At 52.2% G+C, this 12,429-nt stretch overlaps 1 protein-coding gene across 10 annotated transcripts in view; it reads right to left on the reverse strand.

The window, feature by feature from the left end:
* Window positions 1–1,862: 1,862 nt before the first annotated feature.
* The window catches only part of WIZ (WIZ zinc finger), a 160,209-nt gene continuing 149,642 nt past the window's right edge, over window positions 1,863–12,429 (reverse strand). For 9 of the 10 annotated variants that reach the window (XM_050925742.1, XM_050925737.1, XM_050925736.1 and 6 more), the window contains 6 exons: window positions 10,285–10,764; window positions 7,905–8,441; window positions 6,835–7,365; window positions 5,111–5,554; window positions 4,059–4,251; window positions 1,863–3,453 (listed from right to left, as the gene is read on the reverse strand). In XM_050925742.1, coding sequence (XP_050781699.1) covers window positions 3,297–3,453; window positions 4,059–4,251; window positions 5,111–5,554; window positions 6,835–7,365; window positions 7,905–8,441; window positions 10,285–10,764 — 2,342 coding nt within the window. In that variant the 3' untranslated portion in view covers window positions 1,863–3,296. The remainder of the gene's footprint in view (window positions 3,454–4,058; window positions 4,252–5,110; window positions 5,555–6,834; window positions 7,366–7,904; window positions 8,442–10,284; window positions 10,765–12,429) is intronic. The other variant, XM_050925739.1, reaches the window with a different exon arrangement.

The raw sequence follows: 12,429 nt of genomic DNA on the forward strand, positions 1-12,429 counted from the left end.
TTGTTCTTGTGTCCACACTGGTACTAAGCTTAAATAATTCCTCTCCCTCCCTAATATTTATCCCTCTGATATATTTATAAAGACCAATCTAGTTCTGGTGGCCACACTCTCCCTGGCATGTCACTCTCGTCCTTTCCTTGTCACCTGAAGAGAGACTCAGCCATCACATCAACTCCACACTGAGCCTGCCTTTATCATAGCAGCATGGGATGTGGTGGTGCTTCAAAGAGCCCAATGCTGGTAACAGCTGGCCAGCTCTCAGGGGCACTACTAAAGTTGCTTACCACACTGGTAACCTCCCAGCAAGAAGAGATGCTGCCTTGTCCAGCCTTATGACTTTTCTTTGTGTTTTGTCAAAGGGAAAAGGAGATTTGGACAAGACCCCAAACTACAAGCAATGCCACGGAATCTTTCCCTTGGACAGCTACAGGGAATAAGAAAAGCTCAAAGCGCAGAGTTTCAGAGGCTTTCACTGTACTTCCTGGTGTGTGTTTAACAAAAGTCCGGGGGAGTTCTGAGAATGGGACTTAGCAGGGAGAATTATGCAACCCCCCCAAAACACAACTGACTGGTCAATGTAATAGTAACCAAAGAGTTTATTCAAATCCAAACTCCTGCTGGGCCCAAAGTCACCCCTCTCCAAAGAGAGCAGCTGGACCAGTCCTGTGGAACACCGGGAGCAGGGAGAGAGGTACGCTGCAATGCTTTCTGGGGTTATGTGCTCAAGGGTTCACTTTGACCAGCTGCTCCCAGGCAACACTCTACCTTTGCCCTGGCTCTGTGAGGATATTACACCTATTTTCCAAGCATACACATGGCTTGGAGGTGGGAAATGCCTTAGGAGGCTGGCTCAGTTCACTTCAACTCAGAGCTTCCGCAGGGGATCAGAGAAATCAGACCTGACTTTTTTCTGCCCCTCCCATTCCCACGGAGCAGGAGGCAGCAGCAGAGAAAACAGACATGGTTTCCTATAGTAGGTGAGATTAATCGACAATCCCAGCTCTCAGCAAAATACAAGCTCCAGCTCAACTACAAGATACAGGAGTCACTGGGTGAAATTCTCTGGCCTATTCCGTATGACTGGAGGGAGGCCTTGACCTTGATGAGATGTACAGAGGCTGAAGCTAGCATTCCTAGGGGCCCTTCTATAAGTTTCTGAGCTCCTTGCAACGTGGACAGGCCTTAGCTTTGTGTTGCATGAACCTGTGGAGAGCCTCCATGGATGGATCCTCATTGCTGGCTGCCTTCAGACACCTGCACTAGGCAGAGGCACTGCTACACCTTCCCTTCTGGGCAGCTCGGTTACCATGTGAGTGGAAAGATTCACTTTAAACTGGTGTTTAATGATTGATTTTTATGAGATTAGCTCTGTCTAGACAACCTGCTGTTATCTAGCTCCTACAAAAAATTCTAGTCTCTGGATACAGCTGGTCAGATCAGTCATAGCGATCACTTCTAGGATCAGAGTTTGTGAACTGAAATTGGTGCCCGTCACTGCAGTGAATAAATGTGAATTACAGTTACATGGTTTTGCTGACTCTGGTTTGAGTTGCCTTCTGCAGCCATTCTATTCTGAACCAGTAATGGGAGCGGTGGGGGAGATTTCCTGCTAGTGAAAAAATCTAAAGATACTTGGAAAAACATCTGCAGAAATTCCTAAAAGCGAATCTTCCCAAGCTGACTTTTGGTCAGTAAATAAAGAGGTAACAATTCATAGAAAACTCCCAACTGGGTTTATCTATCAAAGCATCACAAAAGGAATTTTGCCTCTTAAATTGTGATGGTCCCCTGTGCAAACAACATCCGATTCCCTCTCCTTTCTGTCTGGATAATATAAATTCACACACTGTAGGATGCTTGGCTTAGTTTCCAGAAGAGAAGTTTAATCTAATTTACATATTCCTAGGTACATTAATAACCAGAATATGCCCAATGAAAAAAGTTAAAAGGTAAATTCCCTCCAAGCTCTGCTCAGCTTGGGATTCCAAATAAAAATGAATGCTCGTTATTTCTACACAAAACTAGAGTTAAAAAAGTTGAGGTTCTATGCAGCTACACATAAAAAGCAACAGCGAGCAGGGCTGTGTGCAGAACGTCCAGGTTCTCCTGGAGAGAGCTGGCGACCGCCACTGTTGCTCTTTTGGAGTCTGAATTGGCAGGAAAAGTGTTAGTAGCACTCAGCACTTCCCCAAAGAACCCTGGAAGCCCATGCCTGCTGTCATGCCTCTTGGGATAGACTTAGCTGGTATTTACACACCTGAACTCAGTCAGGAGTTTACACACCCACCCTTCAGACAGGTGGGGCGAGAGGTCGCACTGCAGAGACCTTAAGACATTCTACAAATCGAAGGCTAAGAAAGGAAAGGAAGGCAGCGTGCAGCCTAAAGCTCCCCCCTCTGGTAGTGTTGGGTCACCGCCTCGGGAAGCTAACAGCAACAGAAACCCGTGGGGCACTGCACAATCTCAAGTGAAATGGTTAGGACGACAACTGGACAGCAAGAAGTTGTGGGGAGGGGAAGAATGAATGCAGACATTACGAGACAGGTGGAGGATCAGTAAATCCATGACTTGCCATTTAATGTGTGGGATGAAGTTGACCAATGATGTATTGTCTGGGGGAGGGGGATGGGTAACATGCAGCGCAACCCAGTAAGAATGGACTCTGACATCTACGTGAACTAAATTAATCATCGTCTAAGGAATCGAATATACATTAACTCTAGGGCCATATACATAATTAACAACATTCACCGTCACAGACAGAGTTGCTTTCTCCTCTCTCCCTATCTTGTTACAGATGGCCTGATGGACTGTCATGTTCGCAATTCTCATAGAAACCTGAATCGCAACAGAGCAAACACGCACTCCCCTCCCTGGACCAAAGTCTCTGGACTAATCTGCATTCATTAGCAGGAAAGAGGGATCCCCACATTCATCTCCTTTTGCAGGGAGCTCCTGTTCCCAGCTGGGAAAATGAGTCTCATTTCACACCCATCAGGATTCCGTGCAGCAGCCTCCTTGCCTGCTTCATGGGAGCCCCATGGGGTCCCATCTCCAGTCTGTAATGGTTGTCTCCCCCAGAAGAATGTCTTATGTCACGTAGTGCTCAATGCGGGCACTCCCATGCAATGTGAGTCAGCATAGGGGAAGTTGGGCTCTGGGAGGCTGCAGAGCCCAGCAGTAAGAATTTAGCTACCTCCCTTTGGTAACCGTCTGCAGCAGAGTCCTTCAGCGTGCTCCTTTGGAAACGTGCTCGTACAAGAGAGGGGCAGAGGGACGCTGGCCAGCGGGCTCCGTTACTGAGCCTCAGCTACGGCCTGCACCTCAGGGGCCTCTGGCTCGCTGTGCAGGGGGTCGGCTTTGGAGAAATTCATTTCCAGGATGTGTCGCTGGAGATGTCGCACCCACTCCTCCTGGATGGAGAGAGGGCCCTGGAACTCCACCTCGCAGAACCTGCACCCATGGGAGGGAAAGGGGGAACAATGTCAGACCCTGGACGAGATGCTCATTCAATATTTCTATTATGGCTCCAGTTGGGACCAACCCCATTGTTCTGGGCACTGCCGTCCAACTCTAAGGAGCAAACAAATGGGGGGAGAGGATGCAGACATGCGCAGTGCATTGGAGGAGGTTGTTTAATTAACTGTCAAGACTTTGCATTGACTGTCAGGCATCCAGAGAAGCCAGTCTCGGGGAAGCAGCTACCACTGATCTCAGCACCAGACAGACAGACATGGCCCTTTCTGGAAACCAAACGTTACCTTAAACTCCAAGCAGGCAAATACTGGGAAAGACCTTAAAGGAAGAGGGGTGTCATAGCTAGGACTGGCTAGCGTCACACAGTACGAAAGGGCTCTAAGACTAAAGGCACTGATGGCAGGCTGATGGACAGCTGCTGGCATTAGGAATCACTGTGAAAGGCTACACATAGGTGGGGGTCTCTCTGCACGTACTGCAGTCACTGCCAGGAGTCCATGCCTTCAAGGAGACAGTGCTGTGGACTGGGTGCCATCCAGCACTCCGGATGGGGGAGCAGGGAGCCCTCTCTGTAGACATACCTGCACTTCAGGGTGTAGATGTTACCCACAAATTTCACCAAGGATGTCTGTGGAGGCCTGGGGACCAGTGAGGGCACTGGTCTCATCCTGGGTGCTGGCTGGCGAGCTTCCTCCATTTTCTGCTGGAAGTCGCTGGCCTCCTCCTCTCGGGAGAGGGAGGCCTCTGGGGGTTTGGCTTGTCTTCGTTCAAACTCTAGGACAGAAGAGGCATCTTCAGAACACAGCACCATTGGCAGGCACGTCACCCAGGCTACAAGCTTGATGCTGAGCTGCAAGGGCCCACTATGCCCCCCTTCCCCTCACCCTGCTTCCCATCCCAGGGGACTGGCCGTATAATCCCACCATGGGCAGTGAGTAATGGTTGGGGGGTATGGGGGAGAGAAAAGGCAGTGGTGGATTATTGCACTCGCCCATGGGGCCTGTGCCCAGGGGCCTCTGGCAATTTGGAGTCCCTGGAAAAATCTCCCCCCACCACGGCCTCAGGGCGGAATGGCATGGGCCACGATGGACAGAACAGGGGAGGGTCTCCAAACTCAGAGCTCTGCCATTGTGCGGGGAGGAAGAGGCTACAGGCTTTGAATTCTCTTCATCATGGTCCCAGCTGACTGAGGTCTGGTCCTGCTTTGAGCAAGGGGCTGGTCCCTTCCAACCCTGATATTCTATGATTAGCTCTCAGGCCCCCCCCACCCAGGAGCCACAGGAGGGCTGAGAGCAGCAAGTGGAGGTGTGGCCTTGGCAGGAAGAGGCAGGGCAGGGGGCTAGCATGCCCAAGGGGAAGCTTCATTTGCTGCCCATGGATCCCACCACCTGTCACCAACAGGAACTGTGTCATCATGTGGTGCATTGGCTGGGAAGAGAGGACAGGAAACACAGGATGCTGACTGCCCACCTGTGGGCTCATCCTTCCCTCCCTCCGGGGGCAGTGCTCTGGACAAGGGTCTCCCAAGCTTTGCCAGCCCACAGCATCCCCAGAGACACCCCAGGGTAAAGGTGTTTGCATGCTCCTGCTTGGCAGTGAGTTCAGGAGCAATAAGAGGTGGTTCCCAACTCACTGTTGATGTTCTGGCGATGCTCCTCCACCTTCACCAGTGACAGGGGAGAGGTGACCATGGGCCGCTCACCGCCCCCACCACTGCCCCTATCCAGAAGTTTGCTGGGCTCACTGTGCCCCATCTCGCCCACCAGGCTCTTGCTCATGAGGGGCATGGTGCCTGGCTGCAGGCCCAGGGGCAGCCTCTTCCCTGTGCTGTCCTGCTCCCGTGAGTGGGACGAGTTGCGGAACTTCTTGGTGAAGGGTCGGCCCCCCTGGATGTAGCTGCGATAGGCCCCGGCCTTCTGGGGCCTGTGTTTGATCCACTCGCTCAGCGTCTCTATGGGTGAGCCATTCACGCACCACTCAGTCACACCAAACTGCCGCAGATGAGCCCGGGCATGGCTGGCCAGTGCCTTGCGGTTCTCGAAGTAGAGGCCACAGAGCTCACAGCAGGCTTCACTGGCTGGAGACAGAGAGAGCAGGGAGTGAAAGCTTGCAGAGGGCCTGGGAAGTAGCTGGCAGCCAGCAGGGAACCTCCCAGCAGCTGGAAAGCAAAGAAACACTGGGGTGCTAGGATTCTACAGGAAGGAGCTGCTTGCTCCCTGGCCCTCTCCCCAGTCCTCCTCCTCCACGGGGTCGGTCTGGGGTGGTGGGGGTGTGTGTGTGAGGGAGCAGCATTTCCATAGGCTGTGGAATCTGCCCCTTACTGTCTGTAACCTACAAAATGGCTGGAACTGTCTTGTGACCCAACTCCCCACAATCCTTTGCATCTGCAGGGGGCTGTGGGATGGAGTGGGCTGCATGATGATTGCTGGCCATTCTGTGGGTCACAGGCCACTAGCCCAGGCTACCCAGTAGCGAATTGCGCTACTTTGGCTATACGGTGTCCAGAGACCACTGGCAAAGGTCTTTGTAGTCCACTGAGTGCTGCAGGGGGCTTTCCAGGCCAAGCTCGGTAGGGAGGTGGTAAACTAAATCCTGCTGCCTGTGCCCTGAGGTCTTCTCACTGCTTGTTCAGCCAGCTCCCACGGGATGTTGGTCTGCTCTGCAGCTGGGAGGCTACTTCCCAGCATGGGTAGACAGACAGCTGCTAGCTCTGCTGAGGCTAGTTCTTACAGCAGCGTAGCCAGGAATAGCATAGGCGGGCAACTCTGACTAGCCACCTGGATGCATACCAGGTGGTCTGGGCAGGTTTGTATCCAGGTGCTAGTGCGAACCATCGCCCATGCTACCCCAGCTACACTGCTATTGTTAGCATGCTAGCTTCAGCAGAGCGAGTGCATCTACCTGTGCTGGGAAGCAGCCTCCCAGCTGTAGTATAGATGTACCTGGGCTAAGGGCTCAGAACATCCTCTGGTACCAGACAAGTTGCTCTTGTGACGTGGCAGGTTTGTGGCACCAGATCTGGGACCCAGAGCAGTGGACTCCCCCGTCCCTTTATGCTCTCTTGGTTTCTGGGGATGGGGCAGCAATAGAGGAGACAACAAAGCAGGGCGTCTCTCTGCTGGGAAGTGGGAAGGAAAGCGCTAACACCCCAGCAGAGTGCTACCTATCCCCTTCTCCTTGGGATACAGCAAAGCAGGGCTCTCCACCCACCCATCCCTCTCTATAGGATGGGGCCCTGGCATGGCACTCCACTGGACCCTCTGTGAAGGGACACAGTACCTGCAGGGCTCTTTGCCTGTCTCCCCCACCACAATGGAGCCCTGGCACAGCTCTCTGCCTGCCCCCGCCCCCACTTACATGTGTGTGCCGGCTTGTCATGAGCCGCCTTGGCTTTGAAGGGCAGCTCGGTCTGGATGTAGGTCTTCTGCTTCACTTCGCCATGGCCCCCAAGACGATCTTCCTGCAGTGGCCGCTTGGCGGAGAGTGGAGTCAGGAAGCCCCCGTGGGGTTTGTTGGTGAGTGGCGAGAGTGAGATCTCCCGGCTCATGCTGGAACCACTGGGGCTGGGCTTCCCCGTCCTTCCACCCAGTGGGGAGAGGGACATGGCCTGCAGCATTTTCCCAGGGGACTTGAGGGCTGCACCTTCCTCTGCCATCGGCTTGGGGGGCTCAATGCTGGAAGTATGGGGCTCCTTCTTGATCATACAGGGCTTAGACTTCTTCTTGAGGATCTCCCGCAGCGTGTCGATGGGTGAGCCATTGACAGACCACTCGGTCACCCCCATCTGGCGCAGGTGGGACCGGGCATGGCTGGACAGCCCCTTCCGGTTCTCGAAGTACTCCCCACAGAACTCACATCGGATATCCCTCACGGGGTCAGCACGGGAGGCTGCAGGGAGCAGAGACAGAGAAGGGAGTGCCTACAATCCGCAGGCAGCATCCAGCCCCACGCCACTGGAAGGCTCACCAGGCATTGCAGACTGGCGCACCCTCACCCCGTCAACCTGCACGCCACAGAAGATCTAACAGCAAAGGCTGGTGAGCCATACCTATGCTACTGCAGCCCTCTATCTCTGTAGCAAGGAGGCACCGGGACATCATGTTAAATATGATTAAACATAGCTGCTAATATTCTGCCGCATCTATAATGTGGCACCTAAGGATCTCAAACCACGCTACCAACATTGTCACCCGCCCTACGAGAGATAAGTGTGATCTCCAATTAACAGATCGGGAAACAACATGCCCGAAGTGGCCAGTGGCAGAGCTGGGAACAGAACCCAGGAGTCCTGACTCTCAGTCCCATGCTGTGGCCAAACACTGATTTGATCTCCCCATCCTCCCTAAACTCTTGCCTACTATGGCAGGTGATCACTAAAGTCAAAGTCACCCCTCCATGCTAGCAGGAGTGCCGCTGCTCACACTTACAGAGGTTCAGGGGGGACATCTCCTCCCGTGGAGACCAGGTCCTGTTGGATGGATGGGGCTCACCGTGGAGGCTCCCAGACATCATCTCTCGCTTGATCTCCATTCTCATTTGGTCTTGTTTCAGTTTCTTCTGAAAAGAGGAAGGGGCCATCCCTGGAAACATCTTCCTTGCTGTTGGGGGAGGGGAGGAGGTAGGAGAGTGTCCCATGGGACTTCCTGGCTGCTGGACCTTTTTGGGCATGGAGGGCACATGAATCTCTCCTGGGCTGTGAGGCTCCAGCGATCCCATGCTGCCGATGACGGTCTTGGTCATGGCTTTCTGCCCTGGGGTTGGTGGGTTTGTGGTGCCACCCCGGGGCTGAGCTCTGCGCTTGAGGATCTCCCGCAACGTGTCGATTGGGGAGCCATTGACATACCACTCGGTCACCCCCATCTGGCGCAGGTGGGACCTGGCATGGCTGGACAGCCCCTTCCGGTTCTCGAAGTATTCCCCACAGAACTCGCATCTGATATCCCTCACGGGCTCCGATCCAGAGGCTGAAACAAGGAGGGGAGACGTGCATTTACTGTAGCACGTGGCAGGCACAGCCCTATGCCACTGGGACACTAGGAATTTCATTCCCCCCAACCAGACAGCACAAAGCAAACACTCCACGTGCCAGAAGTCAAGACAATGGCAAAGCTGATCCAGGAACAAACTCAATGAAAGGAATCAAACCACTGAACGATCCCTGGGAAATGCGATAGGCAGGGGCAGTGCAGGGAGGACAGAGCAGGCTTTGATGGTAGGGAAGAGAGCAGGCCCTCTTGGTGAGCCTAGACACAGCAACCGCAATGGCTGGAGGCCTTGGTAGGAGCTGTGATCCAGGAGACCTGGGAGAATAGTCATTTCAGTGTCTTCCTTTGTGTGCATGTCCTGCTTGCCCAAGGCTTTAGAGGTGGGTGTCTATGTGTGTTGGGTGCTGAGTAAAGGAAGGGGACCTGCAGGCATGCTAGAGCCCAGATGAAGACATACATTCCACGTTTGTTTGAATCTCCTTCCCACAGACACTGGAATGATCTCACCAGGAAGCCCGGCAACCCAGGCTTGTATCACGCACTGGTTTGCTGTCCAACCAAGCAGCTAAACCAAATGTGGGCGTCCTTGTCATTTTTGGCTAATCAAAGTGCTGAGCACTCTTCCTTCAAATGCAATGTATCCTTAACCCCATCCCCTCTTGGTTTCTGTAGATCTGCCTGCCTGCAGCATGATCCAGGAAACCCTGATTTCTCAGTGTGTGCTTGGAAGGAGCAAGAGGAGTAACACGATGCAGTATAATTTTTTGCCACCATAAGCAAGCTGCAGTCTGAGCCATGCAATCTCCTGGAGGTAAATGCTTAGCGGTGAGTGGGTGCAACTTACACATCGTCTTACAGGCTGCTTGAAAGGGAGAAAGCTTAGCAGCCAGTCAGCATTAAATCACCAGTTTATGGAGAAGAGAACGCACAAACTAGCCACAGTCACTGATCACTCCTCCCCATCTGAAGGCGAAAGCAGAACCTGCCTCCTTCTCTGCACCAAGGTAAGGGGAGAATGGAAACAGACACCCCCCTCCCAGAATGGGGACCAGACTCAGGCCAAAGGCCTGATGAATGCTGGCCTGAAATGAAAGGACAAGAGAGGTTGATTCCCCCTCTGCCAAGGACAGACAGGGCAATTTCAACCCAAGATGAAAACACCCAGCATTGCGTTTTCTAGCAGGGTCCAGGCACTGAGTCACCATGACATAACTGTACAGGTTAGGCCACCGAGTACCCTAGAAAGTGCAGCAGTCCCTGTCTATCGAGCAGCAGAGAGAGAGCTCAGCCTGTACAAGGCGACAGGCTTTCTGCAACGTGAGAGCACCAAACAGCCTGGCCTCCCCTCCCTGATCTGGGTGGTCAAGCAGTCAGAACCCGTTTGACTCAAGGATTCATTCCTGAATGGATGGTGCCCAAGCAGGTGCCTGGTGTTACCTTGGAAGGGAAGGGGCTGGGCTCTTTATCTACTCAGAACTGAGGTAGAAACATGGTGTGTGTGCCTGGCTGAGGAAGGACACAGAAGCTGGCTCAGAAAGTGGTGAGAGAGAACACTTTATGGGGAAAAGGAAAAAGGTGTGCGACCAAGAGCCATTTATTCTCTGTCATTGCCCTGACACAGAACCCAGGAGTCCTGACTTCCAGTCCCCTGGGCCATACTCCATCCCAGCACTGGGAACAAAACCCAGGAGTTTTGATGCCCAGTTCCCTGCTTTAGCCAAACAATGGTGAAGGCTTGATAGGGAGTGGCATCAGGCCTTGCTTAATGTAAACAAGGGGGAGAGGAGGAGGGAAGAGGAGGCAGTGATGAGAGAGAACCTACAGAGGTTGAGTGGAGACATCCCAGCATCTGAAGCCCAGTACGCGCTGGAGGAAAGACCCTGTTTTCTTTGCAGACTGGCCTCAGCTGACAACCTGTGGGTTTGTGGCTTCAGTTTCTTGGATGGTGGAAGGGAGTGAGGTGAGAGGATCGCTGGCTGTTTGCCCAAAGGCCTTGGTGGAGGTGGTTGTTTCATGCCTGTTGCAGGTGCTGCTGCTGTGCTCTTTGGGCTGGGTCTGTCCGAGCTCCCAGCCTCCACTAATGATTTTCTCTCACTAGGGAGGAGAGAGGAAAGACGGCTTTTGAAGTCTTCACTTTGGATGAGGTCATTTAAAACATCAATTGGAGAGCCTTTAGCATCTGGATCATTCACTCCCAGGTGTCTCAGGTGGGCTCTAGCATGACTCGATAACCCCTTTCTGGTTTCAAACCAGGCACCACATAACTGGCAGTCAATTTCTTTGCCCGAGTCACTATCTACAGCTGCGGAAAGAAAACACATCGATCATAATACATACGGTCACTGAGGAGAATGTCTTTCAAGCACCAGTTACAACCCAAAAGGGACTTGGTTCAAGTGGCCTGGGTTGTCTCTCCAGTGAAGAGGTTATATGCTGCGTTCTCTAGAGGTTTTAAACAGGCAGCCCTAAAGGAAAGATAAATTACCACGCTGGCCCAGGCAGCATTGCTGCTGCTCCCTCATGGTTATGCTGGAATTCCATCAGAAACCTTGACTTTCAGGACTTCTCCATCATTTCTGGGTCTCCATTTACATGTGCCAAACAGCTTTAAAAAGTGGTAGCCAAAGGCTGTGCATAGTAATCAGGGATCAACATTTTATTTTGTGTTCGCTGGCCCAGGAGCAGCCTCTGGAGAATGTTACTGTTCCTGAAAACCTGTGTGTTGCTCCTCCGGCTAAGCAGTCCTTCCTACATTACTTCAATAGCCAATATCCCATGAATCGCTAAATTTAGAGATTAACGCTTTACACCATTTGAAAGCTGGAACGCCAAAGTGTCAGACGGCATAAGGCTCTAGTTTCAGCTTTGGCTGACCCCAGTGGTACCAGCTGCTACAGTCAGGTCAGATTTAACATTGGAAAAAGCAAGAAGATAAATCATAATGGAGTGATTTTAACGTCCAATATTTTGTGACAGGATGGGATGAAAACCAAAGCTTTGGTGTAAGTTCTAAATGCCTGGTGTTCCCTAGCCCCAGTTCTTTGCAATACCAACCCTTAAAACCATACTGGGCACGCAGGCTCCTCACGCTAGCTGTGCTCCTTTGACACTGGAACAGAACTGAATACAGTCAGCTCCAGAGCATTCTCTTTCCCCATCCCTGCTAAGTAGCAAGGAAAATCTCAGACCTAGTTTTAAGCATGATCTGATTTTCAAAGGGATTTCATTTTATGAAGTTGGTGACTTTCCCAAGGGCATGCATGGCAAGGCTATCCCACAGGTGGCACCAAGAGATTAACGAGGGCTGGGACTTTCTGAGGGAAAGAGCCCTCACTTGAACAACTAAGAGTGAAGACTGGAACATTGTTACTGAGCACATGCAGAACTGGTGCATTGATCATTACAAGCTCACAAAGTTCATGCACATTTCTGCAGAAAAACTGCCATATGTGCTTATAGCGGCTGTCTCTTCCATGCAAGTCTATGAATGTCAAGCAGGCACATAAGATGTCAAGGTAATGGCAAGCCTCTTGATTTGAAATCTGCACTCAGGTATATGGCTATTCCCCAAATTGCCCAGCCAGACCCCAGCAGCCTAGGTGAAGGTTAACACAAGGGCCCCAATATCAATGGGAGCACTGCCCACTGCTGTCTCAGTAGCTTGGATAACGGAAGTCTAGGTCTGGTTGTCATAACTGGGCTAAGGAAGATTGGGACATGAGGATGCCAGGGCATGAGACAGTCAAACATGTCAAGCGGACAGTCACTTTCCCAACTGTTCAGCAGAATCACCCACATCTAATCCACATCTGGATTCAGGGCTTTAGTGCTCAGGCAAACTAGGCTGTGGAAGAGTTAACAGTGATACATAAAGGTCAGTCACCCATTTGGAATGACAAACCTTGATGAATAATAGAAAGGGGGACTGGGGCATGGAACTGTTCGTCTGCAGGGGCCTGGGTAGGAT

This window comes from Gopherus flavomarginatus, chromosome 16, assembly GCF_025201925.1.
Source record: "Gopherus flavomarginatus isolate rGopFla2 chromosome 16, rGopFla2.mat.asm, whole genome shotgun sequence".
In the NCBI taxonomy this organism is placed as follows: Eukaryota; Metazoa; Chordata; order Testudines; family Testudinidae; genus Gopherus; species Gopherus flavomarginatus.